Source organism: Neopelma chrysocephalum, unplaced genomic scaffold, assembly GCF_003984885.1.
Source record: "Neopelma chrysocephalum unplaced genomic scaffold, ASM398488v2 Primary Assembly neopelma1_97222, whole genome shotgun sequence".
In the NCBI taxonomy this organism is placed as follows: domain Eukaryota; kingdom Metazoa; phylum Chordata; class Aves; order Passeriformes; family Pipridae; genus Neopelma; species Neopelma chrysocephalum.
In genome coordinates, this window is record NW_020925863.1 from 275,003 (window position 1) to 300,062 (window position 25,060).

At 37.3% G+C, this 25,060-nt stretch overlaps 1 protein-coding gene across 1 annotated transcript in view; it reads right to left on the reverse strand.

The window, feature by feature from the left end:
- The window catches only part of DENND1B (DENN domain containing 1B), a gene marked incomplete at its 5' end in the record, with an annotated part of 148,918 nt that overhangs the window by 87,582 nt on the left and 36,276 nt on the right, over window positions 1–25,060 (reverse strand). The window contains 2 exons of the mRNA XM_027671862.1: window positions 5,280–5,329; window positions 23,281–23,324. Of these exons, the coding sequence (XP_027527663.1) occupies window positions 5,280–5,329; window positions 23,281–23,324 (94 nt within the window). The remainder of the gene's footprint in view (window positions 1–5,279; window positions 5,330–23,280; window positions 23,325–25,060) is intronic.

Below are 25,060 nucleotides of genomic sequence, written 5' to 3' on the forward strand. Positions count from 1 at the left end.
AAATTATTTTTTCTTCAAATTTTAGGAATTTTTAAAGAGTTCCAAAAAAATTTAAAGACCTTATGCATGGGAATACAGATTTTTGTTTTCAAAAATAAGTCATAAAGTTACTTGTATCATTAATTATAAAATGTCACGTACATGTATTTGACCAGTGTAACTGAAGTACATGGTTCTGATTGAAGCTTTGGCAGCTGCTACCTAAACCTGAAAATTTCACACGTATTTCAACTCCCAAGCTAAATGCTGAAAAGCAAATTCACCCTAATTTTCCCCAAATCGAAGAACAAATTAGAAACCGTTTCAAGCAGGAATTTGAAAAACAGATGTTAAGGTAGTGGTACAAGATGATGGAGAGACTAGAGAGACAGACAGCAACTCAGGGTTGGGCAGTCTTCTTAAACTAATCGCTATCCCCAATCTAAGCTTCAGGGATTATTTTCTCCATTTCCAGGCCCCCTCCAACAACTCCAAAGCTCAGGCTCCCTGTGTGGAGTGCCGCTGTGTTCCAACTGAGTTATCTCATTTGAGCTCTGCTTCCCAGAAGCCCCAACCCCTTACAATTCAGGGGAAAAAAAAGGAAGAGGAAGAAAACTGCAGAAGATAAAAAAATGGACAAAACCACAACTAAGACATTTCCCATGAATAAAAAGCATACTTATAAATGGGGTTATGTTTTCAGAACAACAAATGCTGGAAGCTTTAAAAGAAACCACAACTACTTAGCAAAGAGTCTCACTGGGAGTATTTTAGTTGCAACAGAAGCCTTTTCTGTCTAGGGGCCCTGACCATCACACCTGGCCAAGGGTCTATGGGAGCACACTGCGGCTCCCTTGGCATTCCCAGGTTTCCTCTCAGACAGGTCCACTTCTGCACACACATGGAAACTCCACAGCGCACACTGCAGCCTGTCCTTACCAACACTTCTCTCTCACACATACGTTCAGTAGTGTGCACACACAGACCATAATACACTGAGACAAAAAGATACAAAGAAATCAATTGTACATGGCTGCTGCATTTTTGAGTTTGTAACCCATCTTGCAAACTGACTGCAATGACTGAAGTGTACAAGGAATGCTAGTTTATTTACCTTCACCTGTACAGCTTGAAATACTTTCTCATTTACTTTTCATTCTCAAGTATTTACTCTGAAGGCAAAATTTTCATGTAAGATATAACGGCCTTTCACAAGATCTGCAAATCCAATGATCTCTACAGCCATTGTTTTGCACTTGTCTTGTTTCTGCACAGACTTTCCCCAGAAATAACAGAAACAGCATTAGCCAAGAACAGGAGAGTGACAGTGATGTCACTCCTGCTATTATTACTCATTGACCCTAAGAGATTAGGAGTTAAATAATATTCACATTAATTCCCATACTTAAGTGATATTCTGCTGCTAAAGAGAAATCCTCTACTGCAGCAGCAGCATCACTGCTTATGCTCCAAAATCTAACACTTCCCTGCGATTGGGTGAGTATCGTAGGAAGAATTAATGAAATACATATCACTGTCTCCATGCTGATCCTACAGGCAGTTCCCAAAGTGTCTTATCTAAAGAGGTATATGGGCTACACATTCAGCAGGAGAAATACATCCTGAAAGGGAAAAGACTGAGAAATGAAAGAAGTGAGGGGAGGTACTTATGGCGGAGAGAAATGGGAGAGATTCAAAGCACAGATAAAAACGAGGGGTCAAGCAGTGACGTGGCACTGCTTGGACTGAATCTGAAACGGTTCTAAAAGGAACAAGAGGAGAAGTTAGCTTGTTCATTAGTCATCATCCAGCTAAATAACTGACAGATGGATGCAGAGATCAAGCTGTATGACTCTGCAAAGTTACACCTGAATTTTGGGTTGAGAGTGACAATAAAGAAGACTATTGGAGAAATAAAAGGGAAGAAAACCATGCAGAATTCACATAAAGGACTCAAAGAACAAGAGAGAGGACAAAGTGTTTTTCTCCGATGCATTAATACTGCTTTAGCAAACACTAAAAGGAAATTAAAATCTCTATATCCTCAAATGTTAAATCTTCATAGTCCATATAAAAAAACCAAAGGAATTGTGTACCAAAGGGAACTTATTCATAAATATATATAAGGAAACTGTTAGAATGTTATACAACTGCATCATTTATTAAACATAAAATAATTTATTCTCAAAAAAAAGAAATAGGTTCTTGCAGCAAATGCTCAAGAACTTCTATCATGCAATTCATTTCTTAACCTCTTCAAAATAAAATGTAAGCCATAACCAGCAGTAATGACAATATGTGCTTGCTTTCAATAAAAAATTATACATAAAACTCAAAGTTTAAGTCATTGCCAAAGGATTTTTTAACACCATTGTGCGTCTATTGGCTTGACTTTAAGTTTAAATTTAGTGGGAGTTACCTCTAGATTTTTAATCACCATTCACAGTATGTATTTTTAATAATTAGAACAAGTAGTGTACATTTATTTATAACATATGCATAAAAGATAAAGTACGTCTGGTGAGAGGATGCAAGCAGCATCAAATAGTGAGAACTAAATCTGGATCTCTGTCTATGATCACTGTAGTACAGTGAATAAAAGAAAATCAAATATACATTCTCATTTTATTCATTTTTCAGTTCATCTGGTAATTAATATAGGTGAGCTGAAAGAAAACAGGTGATGATGATTTTACCACTTTGCTTTAATGGTGCTTTAACTTTCCTATTTCCATAATTTGAAGAATGTTGATTGCCTACTTTAATGAGTTTTATTTAGCTAGATAACAGAAATAATACTCCATTCCCTACAACTCTGCTGTATAGTAGAAATCCAGAGGCAATCTATGGAACAGAGTTACATTTTTTTGTTTTAAGTATCTTGATTGGCAGAATCAGTGGAAGTTATCACTTTAGCACTGGTAATTTCTAGCTCTTAATAGGCTCAGATATTGCTTGACGTAGTTTATACATGTATAGTACACATAATACAGGCTGACAAACTGTGCTCTCTGGAGTTCAATATGTTCAATCAATGAAACATATTTTCTATTTCAGTTCAATCAAAGCTTTCTGTACAGAAATTGTCATTGAAACCTGTCTGTAAAATACTTGGGGGTATTAGGTCTATTATCTACCATGATCCTCTACACAAGACAAAAAAAAAAATATGTATTTTCATCAGGCAAGTGAAAAACACATATATTACTAGACAAAAACTAGTCACATCTTAAATGTTCAGTGGAAAAAGTCATATGAAAAGGAACTACAGCAGTGTTTTTCCCAATCCTTTTCTTTATCATTCAAAATTCAAAATAAAAAAAATTAAACTGAGAAAGCAGAATGCAACTGGTTTTCTTAAAAAAAAAAAAAAAGGCCACATTATAGAAAATGCTTGAACTGAGAAGCAAATGGCAAATACACCAAGCAGCCAGTAACCTGTTCACACAAACAGCTTGCCAGTAAACAGTTCCTGCTTTCCTGAATGAGCTTCCAGCATTTCTGTCCTTTTCTCCACAGCAGCTCTGCCCCTCCTCCTTCTCAGTGCTCTTTTATACTCTCGTGATCCCGCATTGCCTTTGGTTTTCCCACAAATCCCTACAACTCAGCTCCCAGCTACACAGGAAGCAGCGAGTGCGGCACCTTGTTTTAAAGACACCGCGGTGCCGCCTGAGCCCTCAGCGGGCCAGGCTGAACACGTCGGCTTTCTTCTCCTCATCAGTATATCTCATCTTCCAAGAACCTCTCCTTCTGCCCAACCGCCGGTTTTCACAAAATTTGTAGAAATTTGGCACCTTTGAGAGCACTGCTTTACTGTCAAGCGTGGGGCCAACAGGCAAAAAGCATGTCTGGGGAGGGCGGCACAGAGGGTATTAAATGGACAGGCAACAAGCATCCCAGAAGTTTTTATTTCCTTTTTTTCCATTTCCTTTTGTTTTTACCCCTTCCAACACTCAGCTACAATACATTCTTAGCTATACTATAAATTCCTGTATTCCCACAGTTTAGTGATTAAGTTCATCCATCTCATACACGCAGCCAAGTGCCTTCTGAATGGTTCAACAGGAATAGTTAAAGCCGGTTATTTGAAAATAATTATTTGCTGCCACTGATTATCTTCTTGCCACTGGATGGCAGCAACAGAACCTCACCTTTTTCTGTTATCCTCAAATTTTATTTCCATTATTCATCTTCATTACCAATTTTAAACAATTCTGTACATATCTTAAGCACATTAAAGACTTTAATGCTTTAAAGCCAACAGTGACAAGCATATTAGTTAAGTCATTAAAACAGCTTAAAGGACAGTGAGCTTAACCAGTTCAAACCCCAAACAACTTAATTAAATTCATCTATAAAAGACTGAACCTAGTTTACTTCAAGGAAGTTGTGTTTATAAAGATCTTTATTTTGCCAGTTTGTCTTCCTGAAAGGATCATTCTTTCCTCTCTACACACACCATCTTTTACTCCACAGAGAGCAATCTTCTTGCATCTGAAAAATGTTTCTCGTCTCTGAATCTCCATCTACAACTGATGCCCATGTTCTGAAACTGGTTCAGCCTGCACACTACCTGAATATATCTTTCATTAATCATGCAAATCAAATTTCTAATTTAATCTTTGCCAATTTGGACAGTACGAGTTTTCCAAACCAAGTGAGTTCAATCTACTAAATTAATTACCATTAATCATTTTCACAAGCCCGAATAAATATTTTCAATAATAAAAACATTTAATATGAACAATTTAAATGACTGGCAGCATTACATGGAAGACAGACTATAACTGATACCAGAAAGGTAAGGACTAATTAATTATAAATAATGGTCTTGATTCTTCTCTGAGAAAAATCAATTGCATATTCAGCTACTTCCATGCAATTAAAGTCTCAATTTCTTTGAACTCAAAGCAACATGTTTGCAGTACTGCTCAGTGAGTTTTTATATCCTGGTGCACTGTAACATTTTTATGAAGCTTGCCGCTTGAAGGAAACTATGTTATATCCTTATACTAACACAGATGGTGTTTACAATTAAAATGGACAAAACTGGGAGTCAGAATGTAGCTCCACCTTGACAGAGATATCCCCAAAATTCTGTAAAGGTTGCATTTTGCTGTGATAGCTTCCTACTAGTGACTTCATACTTATTTGAACAACAAAGGGCATGTTTTCTCATCTGCAGGTGCAAGCTTAGGGAGGACATTACATTTTCCTTTTCTTTAAATCCTTGCTTGCAATTATGTTAAATATAATTTTCTATTAAAAATTTTTAAATAAATGATAACTGTAGCACATACCTTTCAACGTCAAAAGGAAAGCAGAACTTTGGAACGCTGTTCAGCACTTCCTGAAAATGTAAGTAAAAGAAATAAAGTTATGGGTTTTTGAAAAGGCTTTTCAAAGGTTTGCTTTTAAAAAATGACCAAAAATATTCATAACAAATAATAAATTCAAGGAATATACGATTGCAAAAATACAGCACACGTTCCTGGACTGAAATAATTGATTATTAAAAAGGAATTAAGTTTGTGCTTTGGCAGATTGCAAAGACAATGCCACAGAAGCCCCAGGAGGGAAAGGCCTGGCCTGAAGGGTATTAACACCCTTCACATCCCCGCTGGGATTCCCTTCAACAAGGCCATATGGATTTTACAAGAAGCACCACACCATATGGGTAAGCCACGTCTGCTGCTACTTGTACCACAGACTAGCCACAGGGACTTCTGACAGATCCTGGCTCAAAAATACAAATGTTGTTTCAATTAAAATGCAGGCAGAGAAAAGGGAATGAAGTTGGCAGCAGAATGAATTACAGAGAGGTATAACAACTCTATACATGTTCCATAGTCAAACGCTGAAAATGATGGAAATCGTCTGCTGGTCCAAAGCAGAAATTTATATGATTAACCCTTTGGGTTTCACAAGCAAGCCTTCCTATTAATAAGAGTGGGAGCGGGGGGGGGAGCAAAATCCACCAGATCTACATTCGTACCATAGCCTAAAAGGATGATGTCACTCTCTCTTGCACAATTTTATTTCAGAAGCTGTTTAGTGGCAAATAAAATGTGTTAATTAAAATATAAAAATGCTCTCAAACCAGTCAACATTTTTCTACCCCCTTTTTTTTTTGAAAGTGAATTACCAGATCAGTTAGCAGCAAATATCCCAAAATTCTTTTATAAGATCCTAGAAAAACAGGTTTTATTTCCTTGCTCCCAACTGGGAAAACAAACCCCCTGTGAATCGCTTCAGCTAAGAAGAGGCAGAACAGTAGACATCAACGCAGCTGGTCAAAGCTACAGAATTCCCTTTTTGCAGCAGACCAACAGACATGTATTTCTGGATACAGAAAAATGCATATTGATTACAAATTTCCAGAGCTGCATGTGAGCATTTAAGAAGCTGATCTAAGATGTTAGCACTCTCCAGCCTGAACACTCTGTTTACTGCATGTTGAACTACTATTAGGGGAAATTATGTATTTAAAATTCCTACACACTACAATGACTATTTAAACATTTGCCTGGCTCAGTGGATAGCGTAAAACAAAGAACCCATCCAAGTTTATCAGTAAGGGATGAATAGTTCAGGAAAAAGATGACTGACTACAACGTGCATGTGCTAGTTACAACATTTCAAAGGTATATGATGTGCCCCAGTAAATCATCATGTGGTACAAAATGAAAAAGTCAACATTTTTATAATTTCTAAGTCATACAAGAGACTTCAAGAAATCTTTAGAACTTTTACTTTGTCAGCAAAGATAAAGGGTATGAAAGCCACAATTGTGTTCGGGAAAGGTTATTAACTCCATTATGAACAACAGCAGTACATATAATACTCTCCAAAAGGAACTGCTCAAGCACCATCCTGCCTGCTGTAAGTGCCCACTGCAGAAGGGTAAGGAACAAAATACAAACAGGGCAGGTAAACATTTGAATTTCTGCAGTCAGGAACAAGCACACAAGATTCCAGTCGTAGCAATAATAAACTCTAAAGAAAGAAAACAAACAGAACAGGCTAATCAAAACTTTTAACTCAGGAATTTCCTAAACATTTCCTAATAGTCTTTCTGTTCAGGCTCATAAGGTTTGTTTTTTCCTGTTCTGAAGAAATAGTATGTCATTCTCTTTCTAAATCTGCACCTATTCTCACACTATAGGAAATTACTTTCTCCTCACTACCAAGGATTTTAATTGCTGCCTGGTAAGCTTAGCACTGACTCAGAATTGGGTATGGAAATGTATTCATTTATGTTCCCCATTGTACTCTCTCAGAATAAATTATCACACAAGAAGAAGAAAACAAAAACAAAAAAACCAAAGGTATTAGCTCAATATTTTGACTAAACAACCTGAAAATTATGGGTATGTTTTGCAGCGTTCCCCAGGCCGGCGCTCCCCCAGCGCCGCCCGTCCCTCCCCAGCCAGCACACGTGCACTCAACTTCTGCAGAGCAGCCTCAGCTCGCTTCCCAACTGGCAGGAGCATCCCTCGGGGGACAAGTCTTTAAACCTCCGCACTCTTTAAAATTCAACCAGCCAGCAGGTCTATAGACTGGTGTATAAACAGTATAGACAAAAAAAAAAAAATCCTCTCTCGGCTTATGTCAGTGACAAAGCAGCTCAGCAGTTGACTGCTTCTCCCCTGACAGCGTAAGCCGGGTTTACACAGATCAATAGATGGAAGTCCTACCTAGCTTCCAGGCCTCAGTTTTCTTCCTTAATTACAGGTGATATTCAGATTTTTAAAATGGAAGAAAACAAGATGCCCCCAAGATGCTGCTAGACAAATTTAAAATGCAAATGATAAATATTCACATACACAGTCACTATTTGTGTACAATTACAGTTGATACTTGCAGTAACCTCTCTATTGAATAAAATTTGAGCTCTGTCTCCTAATGGGTCATCATTTTCAGGGTTCCATAACTCAGCCAGGACTTCCTCCTGAGTCAACATACACACTCTCAGAAAAAGAACAGTATCTCTTTATTGTCTTTTATAACTTCATAAAAATATGTGCTTATTTCCGAAGACAAAAGGTTGAACGAGTCTTCAGAAAGCAAAATATCTCGATTCACATGTCCCATGATTATTTCCTCCTTTGGTTCACACAGTATTAGTGCTTTTAGAAATGCTCACTGTGTCACAAAGAAATTGTGTACAAGGGGAAAATTATAATGATGTAAAAAACCAAAAAACAAAACCACAAGGAAAGGATTGTCTATTTGCTTTCAAACACCAAACAAGCATCTACAGTGGTATATACAATTGAGCTTAATTGCTAAGTTAAAGGATAACTATTTCATTCCTTATACAAATAAAACCATAAAATTAATACCATGTGAACTACAGCATGCTGTTTCCCTCACAAAAAGCTTAAACAAAAATTGAAATTATATTTACAAAAGTCTTTCCTTTATGCCTATATCACAGCAGAAGAAACTTGCATTCCCACAGGCTCATGGTGCACTGGTTTTATTAATTCACTTTCATCAGCTGCACTGTACAACTTCAGTCTGACCTGGTCATGCTCACTGGCTCTACACTAAGATGAAATTACAGATGCCTAAAAGGTAAGAATTATTTAGCTTTCCCTGCTTATTTTGATACCCATGCAGCTAATTCTGTGTATCATTGTTTTATAAAGCAATGCAAACAGTGGTAGAAGATGCTTCTGAATTCATACATGCCAGCTTTTTGGAAAAAAGGTCCTGGTAACTCACAGTCTTGCCCTTAAATGAAACTACTGGTTAGTCATTTTGGTTAGATTCCAGATATACACCATATTCCTTATTAATTAGAAAGGATAGAATTTTTTTTTCTTAGAATATCACAGTCAATTGATACAAGCATAAGAAACCTTCATGGCTGTTCAGTCTCCATTGTAGAGCACAGTGATTTAGGAGGATACTTTCTTCCTTCTCCACTTGAACAAGACATAACGTGACCTCACTCCAGCTGGAAGAAGGTACAGCTTCTATGTGAGAGCTTCTATGTGAAAATTGCACCAGATTTGCTATATATTACAGAATGAGCATACTAATGCATCTCTACAGAGGTATGAGTGGATTTTTTGCATTTTAACTTATGCATTTCAACCAGTTTCCTTTTTCTGTGTAGATTAGGGCTGATGACTTGATGAGTTGACAGAAATAAGGTTCATCACTTAGTATTATACTACTAAAATATTTAAGTATTGAAGCTTAATCTGATTAATTTCTGAGGTTAAAAGGATGAGGCAACTGTTCACCCCCAGCATTTTTTTCTTATTATAACCTATTCTGTAGTTTGCAAGGGGGAGGGAAAAGAACTTGATTTTTTGCAAGGGCATCCGTGTGAAAGGATGGAAAATCTTCCCTTACAGGAATATTTTAAGACATCCAGAATGCTGAATCACTTTTAAAAACACTAGATAAACTGCTGTTTATAAAGAAAGTCCTGTTATCTTCCAACTATTTCTGTGTTTATTTGCAGCATAAGACTGCTTCTCAAACAGGAAGGTGGGTTCTCCCCCAGGTTCATTCTACATATGGAAAGAGCACAGAATATAGAATGATAGAACAACCTGAGTTGGTAGGGACCCACAAGGATCACTGAAGTCCAACTCCTGGCCCTGCAAGGACAGCATCTCTGGAGAAGGAAGAGGACAGCCTTACACTGAGACCCAGTCACACTGTGTCCATTCCACAGACATGTCAGGATACCCTGGGAAGAAACAGCCTAAGTAAAACAGTAACCAAGATAATCTGAATTCTCCAATTACAGATTCCAGACCAGGTTATCAAAGTCATTCATATAAACTAGTGCTCAAATATCTATCTATTCTCATTTCTTCATTTGGTGTAGAGGCAGAAATCAGCCAAAGAAATATCAATTATAGGAGCACAAATAATCACCCACTTGGTTACAAAACACTTTTGTGCTCCCCCACATTATCCTCACTTCTTCAAAAATTTTCTTTCTCAGTAACAATATTTTTCCCCTTTCCACTGAAAGGGGAAATTCTCTTTTTTGTCAGTCTTTCACCTTTGTCATATCTTCTTTATTAACCAGTGTCCTTTTTTTAAAACCTTGTTGGCAAACTTTACTTTCTATTCTATTTTAGCATTTCATATAATCTCTTCAAAACTCTTCTTTTCTTCCTGCTAGAACTTCCTCTTCCTGCTAACCTCTCATTTAAATGTCTTCTCTTGAAGCACCTGATTGCAGGCCTCTCTTTTGGTTCTTCTTACCAGTTCTCCCTACTCAAATCTCCAACTCCAGTGTCCTCTCTTCTTCACTCTTAACTCACCTTGCTCTCCAATCTTTCCTCAAAGGGGACTCTCTTTGACCATAGTTTACCATCATTTTCAGTCACCCAGTGCCAAACATACAAACAAGAAATCTACTTGAGATTTAAGACTGTCACGACTGTCATGGTATTTCTGATCCAAGCCAGTGACTTCAGTGGGAATATTTAAACACATAGAATTAACAAAAGATTTAGGTTCATTCTTAAATCAAAGTCAGGCTGCTTAGCATCTTGCAGAGTTAAGCCCTTCATCATTGTGGCTCAGTAAAGGTGAAGTCCTAATGCTGTCACATAAAACAGCTGATGAAAAGGCAAGCTCTGTCCTTGCCACTGACTCTACCTTTTCCTTCGTCTGAAGCCATGCACAACCACAGCAGGGACCCATGTGAAGCCTGCAACAGCAGTTATATTTCAAAGACTTAACTCTTACCTCTGCTAAAAAACTCATCAGAAAATTGCAGCTACAACAAAGAAAGGTCCAAATGGTTTGAATAATAATAAATTTTAATATTAGATTACATTCAAGTAAATCCAAAGGGTCTAAAGTATGGAAGTCATTATCAGGCCTTCAAAACTATTTTTAACTTCTACAGGTCTCTTTCTATAGTGGATTGTTCACTGATATCTAGTAGTTCTGAAGGAGAAGAAAAAAAATATCTATCAGCTGCCTTCTGAACACCTAAAGCAATGAAGAATATGGAAATTTAATGTAAATGGTTTAGGGTGGAGATGCAAAGCTCTTTTAAGAAGCAAATGAATAAATTTAAAAGGTACCTTAAGGTTATAGAACTTCATCATTGCAAGAATGAACCACTGAATTTCATAGCTTTTCTTACTTCTTCTTTTAGATCTATTTTTTCAAAAGTTAGAAATCTCCAGTTTTAAATATTTTAGCTATTATTTGATAAATAAAGTGTAAGGACAATACAGAATTTCCATGTGTTCAAGGCTACTCGTGAAGAAGAGGCTGAAAAGCAGAGGTGTACAACTATGTGATCTCAACAAGGTCTCTGTAACACAAGCAACACCTTTCTCCAACCTTTATAAACCATTCGAAACAAAAAACTTTTCCACGCTTATCAATGACTTCCACTTTGTCCTCTGGAAAGAAACACAATCAGTAGATTAAGTTTCTGCATTTTCGCCTTTGGATATTTCAGATTTTCCTCTAGATCTAAAAGACAAATTATGAACAATTCCCTGAAACTGTTTCAGAGAAAATTAATATTTAATAGCAATTACTAATTGGCTTTCTAGCCATATTGATGGGGTAGTCCCATGAAAACCCTGTGCACATCACACCATTTCATTTGCAGCATGATGCCACAGGATGGGTGTAACACTACTGTGTGACACAGGAGTTTCAGTGCTGTATGGGTGGCAAAACACAGACCCACAGATGTGCCCTCCAAGCTCTACCTGTTGCAATACTTCTACTCCCAGAAGATAAAAAAGAAAATTTGTGCAATTGCAGCTCCCTAAAAATAGACCTGCTCTATTCAGCTAATGATTTTCAGAGTAAGTTGTGGATAGTGCTGTGTTTTCTGACACATATTTCTATTCCAGTACAGCTGACACATAACAGTTCATAACAACACTGACAAACATGCAAAGGGGAAGGAGATTTTGGACCATGTAGCAGAAGTTGTCACTAATGGATTCAAACAAGATTAAAATTCCACTTCTCTGAGCTACGTGTACATTTCTACAATTGTAGATTGTTTTGACCCACAGAACACAAATTCTACTCCACCACTGAAAACAATTTCTGAACTTCATTTAGTTGGCTCACACGTAAATTACAACTGGCAAGGCCCTACAGCCCAATGACTCACATTCAGAAGAATCAGGTTGCTCATAATGCTTAAGCACAAAACCTTTTTGATGACCTGCTCTCTAAAAGGTGCTTTCATCTTTCTAAAGCTTATTCAGAAAAATATCTGTTGTCTAAAATGAATGAGGAGCTGAATACCTACAAATGAGGATGAGATCGCTTACAGAATTTCAATTAGATTTAATTTCTCTTGTTTCTGCTCCCTATCTCCTCCACTCAGTTACGTGCCTCAGGGAAGGATGCCAGACAGGCAGCTGAAGATTTTGGAAGCTTAGTCTAGCTGCTTTGTGCTCTACACAGCAACAAGAGCATAGTTAAGGGCACAGACAGATGAGGCAGCAGGACAGAAAGATTCTAGACAACAAGGCAACAGGATGATCTTGAGATCTTAGAGAAGCAAAATCCCATAAACAAGTAGCTACTGTAGAGGGGGCAGTGGAGATCTGACGGTCAGCTGTCCCTGTTACTGACCTTAGAAACGACTGTTGCGACATCACTTAGAACCAACAGTATGTTACAGACAGACAAAAATAAATGGAAAAATAAATAAATAAAAAAAACCACTAAAGACCAGAACAGTGACATGACCAGGGTGTGGTACACTTTGACTGGAGACACGCTACAGAATGCTCTTGCCCTGTACAGCAGGCTAAGGCTGGTGTCCCAGATAGTACACATGAGATTTTACTGCTTTTAGAGCATCTTTCAAAGGTACTTTGCAAGAAGAAAACATAACCCTGAGTACTTTAAAAGGCATGGTTAATCTCACTATCCTGCAAGACTGAGAAATAAGACTTCCTATACAATCACAGAGCAAGTTTTAAAATTCAGAGATTTTACTAAGTTATAAAATGTTGGAGTCTCTATTTGTCTAATTGTTTCTGAATCTCATCATACAATCAGATAAAAATAAAGCCTATTTCAGACACTGTTGTATCCAGCATAGCATACATGGAATCAAAGTTCACTGTAAAATAACAAGCTCAGTTACAAAGAGCAGAATAGTTAAAACAGTATGAAGTTCAACATAGGTAAATTTCCCTGCTTAAGGAAAAAATGCTTCAACTTTCCTGGAACTCATAATAAAAACATAAAAATTGACAATGGTCTTCTTCCCAGAGGAAGTTCTCATTAGAATAAGGGTAGATTGAAATGTTACCATCTACTAATTTACTGGCAAGACAAACAAAACCAAATAGTACTTCACCACACAGCTCTGGCACATATGAAATCTTTGTATTCCATGCAGCAATAAATAGTTTTCTCTTTACTTCCCTGACTCATATCAGGGAGACCATTACTCCCTAGGCAATATTAGAAAGTTGGGAAAAACAGGAAATATGCTCTTCCACTCCACATTTTGTACCAAAAAAAAAAAAAAAGGCACCAGTGTATGACACTCCATTTTCTATCACCATGCAGTAGGGGAAAAATGGCTTTTTTATTAATAAATACTTTCAATGACAGCATCTCTAACATTATCTGGAAATTCAACAGAGAAGTTGCCTTAACTAGAGTTAAGGTAAATATCACTTTTAAAGTCCAAATATGTAAGTCTTTGAAGGTCAGGTTAAAATCCATGTGTCACCCTGCATAGCTAAGGGAGCAGTAATATTTGTTTCACTCAAGACTTTTCACACTTCCCACTGCTTACAACAGCAGTTAAGATGTATCTTTCGTACCAATGCTGAGAACCTCCTGCACATCCTGTTCAGATGCTGTTTCTCCAGTGGTGAAAAAATAACCATCATAAAATAATGCTCAAATTAAAACTGGTTCATATTTATATCTGTGAGGTTTTTCATTCCACTTTGGAATATTCTGATAGCAAGGGACAGAAATGAGCCCATTTGTAACATACCCAACTCTACCCACTGAATATATTGCTTTAAAGCGAAGTTTTTAGTCTCAGAAATGTCTACAAAACAGTAACAAAGAATATCATGAGCAGAGCGTAGTTGACACTCAGGTCAAAAGGCTCCTATTTGCAAGATTTTCTTTTCAGTCACCAAGAAATTATTTTTATAAAAGGAAAATCAACTGTAAAAGAATACTACAAATAATGAATACCCGCATTTCCATGAAAATGAAATATACTGAAAAATATCATAACATTTCAAGCATGACAAACTCTACTCCTGATGCCACTTGATACATCTCAGATTCATTTCAACTCCAAGCATATTTTGTTCCAAATATATTCAAAATATTTTTTTTTCTCCATAAGGTCTGCATTAGTTACTTAAAAGACAAGTCTTGAAACGAAGCGTCTGTAACTAAGTAGGATGTCACTTCTTGCCTACAAAGCTTCTACAGAACAACTGGCCTGCCCAGCATATGCCCAATACTGGTGCACTCAGAGAGGTCAGCACCAGCTCTGCAGATTGCTTGTATGCAAGAATTGCCCTGCTCAGACTAGAGAATGAAACTGTCTGGTAACACCAGGGGATGCTCTTCCAGAATCAGAACCTTCCACTGACTCTTTCACTAAATGATGGTACAGCAGATGCCATGATGAAATGCTGATTTCACTGGCAACTCAGAAACTCAGAAGTAGTTAAAAAATGAAGTTACACATAAGGTAAAGAAAAACTTGGGTGCCACACTGAGAGAAAGTGTCTGTAGTAGAGAGTGATTTATGTAGATAAATAAGGACAGTCCAAAAGCTAAACTCTTGCCTCAGTTCATCCACCCCCAGATGTGCAGCCCTATGAGACAGCTGCCAGCTCCCATGGCTGTGTCAGCAGCAGGGACATTCGGGAACCCCATGATGTTGTAAACAGTAGCAAAACCAACTACGGGGGAGGCTGAGTTTCTTGGATTAGAAGAATCTACAGATGAAAGCAAAGGAATCAAGAAAGGAAATTAGCTTCTAAGGGACCTCCTAGGATTATAATTTCTTAAATAAAATCGTATTTGTGATATTTTTATAAAGGAAATAGTTATTTCTTGTTTTTGAGTTCAGCATAGGTCAAATTCTAAGCTTCACCATAATGTAGCTCAACAAGAATAACTTGTAGTAATAGTTTCTTGGTGCTAAATTCAGATATTATCAACCATGTTGAAAAACGGAAGGAAGATGAAACAACTACAGGGCCAAAGAGGGGAAGGGAAGAAGCAAACAAGCATAAATTTAAAGTGCTAACATACCCCTGTGTATGTTATCCAATACATGTATACATATAGCATGTATATAAATTGGGTTACTCAATGCAGACAGATAACTATCACAAAAATAAAATGCAGTGGACATACAGTTGGGTTTATTTTTCCCAAAAAGTGAACGTACATTCACCCATGGCTGAGCCTGCCCAGACCTCCCAGCTCCCTGCTTGAAGCCTCTAATGGCTTCATTGCTAGAGATTACTCTGCAACAATTTCTGGCTGGTGTTTCTGCATGTGAGCAGTCAGCCACTTCAGCACTAAGTCAATCAGCTTAGCTTCAACCTCGGATAGAGCATACGCCAACTCTGAACAGCTAAGAGGAGAGGGGGGCAGGTTCCACCAGCAAGCCAGGCAGTACAAGCCACAAGCAGCTACAAGCCAAGGTTTTCAGCTGCTTTGCTATGAGCCAAAAAAATTAAACTACCCATGCTCAGGGAAGACACTCATAAATCCAACCCAAGTATTCACAACACAATGAAAAATTAATAAAAATCCTGTTCTGACAGCAGGATTTCTCCATCAATTCAAAGAGGTCTTCCCTGCTTTAGCCTAAAATTCAAGAATCAGTGCTCTGAGTCTTCACTGGCCCAGTATGTTTCCTCTAATAGTGGTCATTAGTGCCTACTGAAGGATAAAGGACAGAGATAAGCATGCACTGTAACCCCAGAGACAGGTTATTTCTCATATCTGGATCTTTTATTATCGATTGTACGTTTATTAATGATTGCAGACAGAAACCGACACACAAAACCCAGGAACTCAACACCTTTGCTTAGGGAAGAAGCAAATACAGTCTGCCAACCAAGTAATCCACAATGCTTTGAAAACTTATAGAGAAGTAATTAGTACCAGGAATAGTTATATTCTGATGAATTAATGTATTTCCCTTTCTGATCACCTGCCTGGAAGTTCTTTCACTTATTCCTGGTCCAAGATCCCCAACCAAGCAGTCTGGATCCCTCCAGCTGCAGCCCACTAATCACCTTTGCTTTGCTCTTGCTGCTCCTGAAGTCCTCTGCTGCTTCTGTTCCTGATCTCAGTCCCATCAAGTCTTACTCTTTGCCTGGTTCCTTGATTTCATCTTACTTGGTTTATACCATTTGATCCCAGACCATTTCCTAACACAAGCAATACGTAGAAGAGTATTTTATTTGACAAAATACGAGCAAATTATTTGAAGTGACATTTCAAATACCTGTAGCAGTAACAGTGAACCAATGTACCTCAAGTGCTCTCCCAGTTCTACAGAAAACTATCACCAAGAAAGGCAGAAGAAGATCCAAGAACCAAACCCAGAGTTCAGGGATACTACATCCAGTACTTAACATAAAAAGAGGCTGCACTAATTAGGATATTCATCAATATCCTCAAGCAGTAAGCTTGAGACACAAAAGCAACACTGAAAGTAAAACAGAGGCAACAAATCAAAGACTCAAGTGGATGGAGGGTACTTAGCAAGCAGATGAGAAAGTCTAAGGTATCACAAAATAAGAAATTAGGTGACATTAGACTGGAATATTCTGAGGGCAGTTGAGGTCAGTCAACAACGACATCACACATGACAATTTGGCAGTCTTTCTAGAAGACGTTCCAAATGATTGTCATCACTATTTCAGCCATCAGTTAATTTTTTCTTCTTTGGTTTGGCACATTACTGAAGTCTGGAATCTGATTTGGCTTTGAAATGAGCCAAATCAGTAACAGTTATTTTCGACAGGCTGATACAGAATTTCTGAAGGACAGTCAAATATTAATACTGTACTTATTTGAGCAAACAGAGAAGAGACTATTTCTACAAAATGCAGTCCCCCAATATCACAGCTGTATGATTTAAAAAAATGGCTAACATATGCATACAGTCTATTAAAATGCACATAATTTATCTGACTCAAAATGAAAACATATCTAACACGTAATTCCATTCATCTGGCCCTTTTTCACCCAGCCTTAAGATATACAAATGCGTGCCTTTTCACCAGAACACAGCAGCTGGGAATGAAAAGAAAAGCATTCAAATGATCATTTTCACATCATATTCCATCGCCTTTTCACCAGCTTCTCCCCAGTCTTTCTTTGAGTCCCATTCTGCTACAAGAGAGCTGCTTTTTAGATCAATTCATATTTCCATAATCCACACTGCTGTTTCTCCCTCTCCTCCCCAGGGTGGACTAACCCCTGCATCCAGAACTATGGCTTACGACTGTCATTAAGACCTGTAACAATAACAAGATAACAAAAGAGTTGGTAGAGATGAGGCTAGCCAGTACCATATGCTGATCAAGTTCAACATTTTTAACTTAAAAGCTCTATAAAACAAAACTCCCACAATTCTGAGAACAAGCATACTTCATGTTGCCACCTGTCCTCAAAATTTCAAGAAAGTTCCAAGTTTTCAGTATTGGGCTTTTATAATTTTAAAAATAAACATCTCAAAGATTTATTCTGTCTCTGTTGGGATGAATTAAAAGAAAAATATTGAGAATATTATTTACATCCCGTGCAATGTAAGGGTCTCAGTGATTCTGGGTGTTCCCAGAATGCCTACATGGGCAGTTGTTTCGCAGAATATTTATCAGGACAGGACAGATCTTTTCTGTTCCCACAGTGCAGTTAGTAACTATAAATACACTTCTGACTGTTTTTCTGCTGATCGTCTATCAGTTGTGATTTGCATAGACAAAAAGCATTGCTGCCTTACACACAGACAGTATTTTTCAATAAAAACACCGTCTTTCAAACACAAAGCATCAGAAAGTTACAGTGTCAGAAAACTATCTTAACCAGATAAAGCTTATTTGGAGTGCACCAAGTTGCCATCATCTCTGCTGGGTTCATTGCTTTCCTTAAAGTTACACAGAAATTCAAGTTTCAAAATATCCCTAAATAAAATAATAATGTGTAACATTTAGACAAAAATACTATTGAAATCAGTCATCTCATTAGACTGACTCCTCCTTTCTCATACCAATGTACCCAAATATTAATCGTACTTCTAAATACACAAGCACCAAAATCCCACTCCCCTTTTTAAGATTCACTGATTAAAAAAAAAAAAAAAGCAAGCACCTATCTAGTTAGCATAAACATATGAAACATGCATTTAATGCCTCGTCAGAATACAAGAACAAAGCCATCACATGCAGAAAGCCGGTGAGATGCATCCCCTAACAGCACGCCTGCAGCCTTGAAGGGAGTGTAAACAGTCTCCTACCTCCTGGGTTCCTGCTGCTCCCTTAGGAGAGGACAGAGGAACACAAAATCTCACTACTGGTTTCCACATATTGTTTTGACCCAGACAACAGATTTTATCTTGCTTCTTGAGAATATTTAATAAACAAACAAACCAAACAACCGGGTGCTATTATTTAAATATTTTTAAAAAGAATATTATCTCTTTCACTGTGACCTCATTTATGTAATTGCTGCCACGATCTATGCAATTAAATATTCCATCCTGAAAGAAACCAAACACTGTCTCCAGTCAGATGCTTATTGAAGCCAGGCTTAACTTTCAGTAGTTAATACATACATTGAAAGTAAAGTGTGCAATTAGTGCTTTGCTGTGGGAAGACTGACTTATGAGTACTTCAGAGGATTTTTCCTTTAAAATGATTTCACACACATGCATGTATATCTATACTTTTTTATATACACATTTTTATATACAAATATTTTCACACAAATCAGGTAGATTTCCACATATAGTCTCAGACTTCAGTAGCTGGGACACTACAGCTCAGTGGTGACTTCTGCATAAGTGATACATTAAAAATAGAAAGCAGATGTTACATAAAATATGAAATAATAACATAAAGGGTGTTACAGTAACTTCATAGAAGACAGCAGAGATTCCTCACATGGGATGCCATCTGCAGGGTTTGGGAAAAGCCTGACATGAAAAAGCAGATTTAGACTGCTTCTCTTAGAAAGGAGAAAATGAGAGAAGCTAGGATGAAATCTGCAACACAACTAAATCTAATGTAGCCTCAATTCTTTCTTAACCCACATCTTCAGTGAACAACCCCTTGTCACATGTCGTATTACGCTAAAGTGGCTTCTGGTAAGACCACTTCCTGCTGTTTTAGCTACTTGTATCATCTTCCTGGTGAGATGTTTTTCACCAGCAGAGAAGTGGAAGGCTAAAGAAAGAAATTTTTAAGTGATTAGAAGGGCAAAGAATGAGAGTTCGTCAATGGATACCATATACTCTGGGACCTACCAAAATAGAAGTCACTTTGGGCCAGTGAGTGGTGAGATTGAAAAGCTACTGAATTCTTACACAGCTAAAAATAACATCCAATATAGCTGTAATTACTAAATTCATAAAAAATGTTAGACTTCACATGCTTCAAAGGTTAAGACAACACAGAAAGCAGCACTGCCTCTTGCACAGCCACTAACTCCTGCTGTTTCTATCGGCACCATGCTCTCCTTCTTTGTGCCAACACTACTCTTATCCCAGGAATGTTTCCACCCAGTGAGGTTACTGGGAGCGTCAGTGTTTTTATTTGCAGAACAGCTACTAATAGAGCCATACTGGAGGCACCTGGACACATCTGACATCAATAAGGCTTTCCTACTGACTCCACTGCCATGAGGAGACAAGCCAGCGTCAGCAGATCACAGTTCTGCCAGGCAACATTAATTTCTGCAGAAATACATATTTTCTTTGTCAACAGTTATGAAGTATTTCAGTTTGGAAGCCAAGGTGTTGCTTTCATCTGGGCTGCTTTTCTAAAACCCTTAAAAAATACTTTCTTCCTAAAAACAACTAGATTTTTTTTCCAGGTATCATAGCATTAATATTTTCTCTGTACAGACTTCTGTTTGAAAACAAGCTTGCAAGGCTGAAATTAAACTCTAGTTCTACTAGCCTGAATAAACAAAATAGGAATTTCAAGATTAAAAACCACACATCTTGTATCATGAGAATTTTGCTAAGCACAAGGGATTTCTGAACATACTGCAAGACAGGGCCTCTAGGCACATAAATTCAAAATATATTTTAAACAAAAAAATAGTCCATTGAATGGTGACAACTCATTCTTCATCCAAATCTAAAGCTTGTGAGGATAATCACAGAAGACCTATATATGCTCAAATCAGAAATCTTCACACATTTTCTACAGTGCTAAGTTTATTCAGAACTTTTTCCAACACTGTCAAACTCATGTTTATACCACTCATGCCAGTACAACACTAAATTGTAACTCTGCGATGTCTCAAATGGATTAGTTCTTTTGGGTTTTGGGGTAGTTTTTAATAAAGATCTTCTTTGAAACAGTAGTGTGATTCTTTGTCCTTTGAATTCTACCCAGCACAAGCTCATTTTTTCATTCATAGTTTTGAGAGTTACTAAAATTGGAATTATTCCTACCATCCAAGAATAAAGAAAAAAATTAAAAGAAAAAAAAGGCAAAACCACTTTCTGAAATACTCCTGGCAAAGAAAAATATTTTTCATTTCCTGCCTTGAAGCATTACCTTTTTTCTTTCCCCACTCTGTGTTTTTCTCTTTTCCTTCCTATTCTGGCATCTAAGAATTACCGGAGATAAAATAAGTGGTTTCCCTGCAGCCTTGCCAGATAAGAAAATCAACAATGAATCTTGCAAATTCTTTTGTGGTACCAAAATCATGCCTTAATATTTCCTTTACTTGATGGACTGTGTGTGAGCAAGAGATTATGACAAATCCTCAATCTTGTCTTCCTCCTGATCAACTGTAATTTCTACATCCCATCCACAACAGATGGGATGTTTTGCAAAACATGATTTTGGAAAGTCAACATTTAAGAAAAAAAAAGACCAAAAGAAGAATATTGACCAACACAAAAGAAAATGGTGGGGACAAGAATAACAGAGAGGATTAGGGATGAGTAAGCACTAGAAAGTTCAGCATACTTAGAGGACAAATGTGAGAAAGAGGAGGAACATATCAAAATGGCTTAGACAAGTTTTCTTTGCATTATGAAAGCAACAAAAAGGTGACATGATAAACTGTAGAAAAATTCAGGAAGAGAGGAAAATATTTTGCCCACTGTTATCACATCACTGTGCAAACAGACAGCCCTTCAATTTTAGGAAAGATGATTCCTTGGGATACATCCAAAAACTAACTCACACATTTTACATTTAAAATAGAAATGACTGGAAAATAGGATGGAGAATATTCTTTTTCTTTTTTTTTTTTTTTTAATATTCTCCCCACAAACTTTAATGGAAATTAGCCCTGATAGTTTTAGTGAGTTCTTGGTTTTTAACAATGTCAAAATTAGATGTGGTAGATATTAAGGTCTCCACTCCAAACCTACAGAGTTCAGCACACACACACACATGCGCACAGAAGGCTTCTGCTGGTTTCAGTCAGTGACTTGGTTCAGGGGTTTGCTATAGAAGCTGCTACATATTCTGTTCAAATCCACTGATTCTGGTAGGAAGATTTCCCTTGCAAGGAGAAGGATTAAAACATACTGTTTGCACAAGCAATTTACCTGAAACACTAGATTCCCTACACAGCTGAGGCACAATGAGCAGGCATAGGTTTTTCAGAGCCCAAAGGCAGAGAGCCGCCTGAGGCCTCTGGTTTTTATAGATTAGGTATGTCTATTGCATCTTTGTGTGATTCCCCTCCAGTCTTTAGTGGGCTTCATCTTCTAATCATTTTTCTACACCAGCTGTTCTCTGAATAACCTTCGACTTGCTGAATAAGCTCCCATTTTTCTTCATACATAATTTCTCTTTTCTTTTTTTTTTTTCTTAAGATCAAGTCGTTCTTGGGGAAAAAGAACGAGAACAAAACAAACTAGAAAAAAAAGAATTTAAATGACAATGAAGACGACCATTCTGCAGCCAGGATAATTACGAAAACTTGCTGAATGCCTAGCTAAGAACATACAAGAGCACACTTTGCTCATTTGTCACTGTTTTACAGGCCGCACGTGTTTCTGACTGATGCTATTCCCTAACCAGACATCCTACCTTCTATCTTTGTATATTTATTCCTTTCATCATGAATCACCTTATAGCTGTCTTTATAGAATCTTGTATTATTGATTTAAGAAAAAAATCAACAATTTATCAACATCTACTGTACAAAAACATTGCTGGATCATCCATTGTGGTGATATTACCAATGAAGAATATGTTTGACTCCATATCAGTCTAAAAACAACAGGAAAAAGAGACACCGGGACTGAGATATTTACTCTATTTAGTGTGGGGGGGTTGTATTTTCTTTTATGAAAATAAAGATATTTCAATGTAAGAAACTCATGTAAAAGTTGCTGAAATAATAAAATTGAATTTCATTAACATTTAATATTAATAATTTTAATAAAATAGTCATGTAGCAAAAAACCCAACAAAATAATTAATAGCTGGCTGTCACTACAAACAGTGAAAAAAATCCATCAGTCCTGTATATATAAACTTTCCTTTGAGGATTAATTATAGATAGAACACTGGATTTTCATGCTTTCAAAATCAGGAACTTTAGATCAGTCTCTGATAAGGGTCTGAGGATTTATTTTTTTTCCCAAGAAAATAACAAGGGTATCTCTAAAATATCATTAATTAAATATCTAAAATCTTGCATTGAAAAGGATTACAGGATGACATTAAAAGGGCCTATATGGGCAGTTCTAACTTTTTTGTTCTGGTGGGTTTTATGACAACAGTTCATAACATCAACATTTGGCAAAGTTTTATTGATAAATTTTCCACATTTTTAGTACCACAACAGATAAAAACCCAACACATTCAACAGTATGACCTGATAAAATACTACATATCAAAAATAAGGTGATACAGAGAATTAGCATGACATTCCATGCTTTACAACTGCTATTGCATATTCCTGTCACAAAGGCAATCTAATCACCAAGCCACCAGTTGGGTGAAGACTTCCTCCCTCTTATCATTAGCATCTGCCTCTTCACAGTTGAATAGGAGAGCATTTTTATTATTATTCTATCATAAAAAAAAAGTTAAATCTCATGTTTCCAACCTGGTCTCCAAAGTCCTCCGGGAACTTCCACAGTACCACTGGATCTGTAAATAATTGACAGACAGCATTAATCAGAGGCAAAGGAACAGAGTATTACAGTCAGAGTACATTAATATTAAAGAGAGGGTCAGCTTAGCATCAAGCTTTGAGGCAAGTGCAAAAATGTATCTAAAAACCAAGGAAGATACTGGATTATTAAAAAGACTTATTTCATATTTATGAAACTGTATGTTTATTGTTTTACATATGGTAGCAGGTTATGATGTACCAAACTATTTTCATATTCAACTCTTTCATCTTTGAATACTTAATTTTTTAAGCACATGTTCAATTTTTACATTTTAATTTAATTAAGAAATAAAGTGATATAAAACCTCTTTCCTCCCCAGGAAAAAAAGAGAATAAAAATATAAGAAAGGAAAACAAAGATCTTTATAAAGTGCAGGAAAACATCCTTTGTGATTTTAAAGATAGTAGCAATGTAACCAGCATTCTCAAGGAAGAGTTTAGAAGAGCTAGCAGATTTCAATGTTCTCTGTTCAGAGTCATTTAAAACCAGCATTTCAATAATAGCTTGAAGTTTTCATTAACCTCTTCTAAACTGTTAAAAACAAAACAATCACTGTTATTTACCCTGTATATTACTCTAAAATTAATGTTATTTTGAAGGCATATAATACAACAACCTGAACCATAACCTTTCAACAGAAAAAAGAATTATGCTCCTCAGCACCCTCAAAGCTTTTAATCTCCTGTAATATAAAACCTTCCTAAGGTGCTACTCTTACACCATATCACAAATACCCAGGAAGCTTCACAGCACTTCTGTACAATGGCTCAGCACCAGTGATTGTCCATGTGCTAAAAGGGAAATTACCTGTCCTCCTGCAAGGAAGACCCAGGTCAGTGACAAAGCCTGGACCAGAGGACGAGTCCTCCAAATTCTGCTCGTGCCCCAGCCACCATCAGGTAGATCCTCCTGCCAGTGGCCGGCATGGCTGACAACAGCTTGGGGTGCCAGAGGGCAGGAAATCTAATGGAGAAACCCGCCAGTAAGCGCCGGGGGACACCACCTGATGAGACCTGCCACCCTTTGTCCACCTCAAGAGCTGCTGCAATTCCTGTCATCTAAGGAGCCAGGAACTATTCAGAGTTCCACTTCAGGCTTTAACACCAGCACTGTGTGATAACTCAGCAACTTCCCTCTCATCACTAGGTTTTATGTCAGAACCAGAGGGTTCTCCACTCTTGGCAAAATATGGAGGCTTCTACTCTTCTTCATCATCTCATGTAGTTTTCTGCTGCAAACTGGAGATTCAAAGGGAGAGAAATGCCACTGATGGATTTTTTTATTCCCAGCTGCTGATTTCAAATGCTACTATTCAACACAGAGCTGCTGCACCCATGTGTTTGCTGCTGGCCCAATCACCAGGAGCTGGAGACTGAAGTCAGCATTCCTCCTTCACCCCAGGCCAGATGTTAAACCAACAGTTCCAAAATTCAACTTGTCAATCAACTCAACACAATTTAGACCTAATTTGCATCTAAGTCAAATCTAAGTGACATTTGAGGTAAAAATGGAGGCATTTGACTTCTCTTGTTGGACAAGTATATTTTTCCTCCTAACAACATCCAGGGAGGGTTCTGCAGCTATTATTTATTAAAATATACGTACTTTGCACAAGGAATCTTTCTCCATCTACTACAGAGAGCAAGAACTTTTGGAGGCAGATACAAAACAAGAGATAAGATGCCACGTTTATAAGAATATGAGATCAAA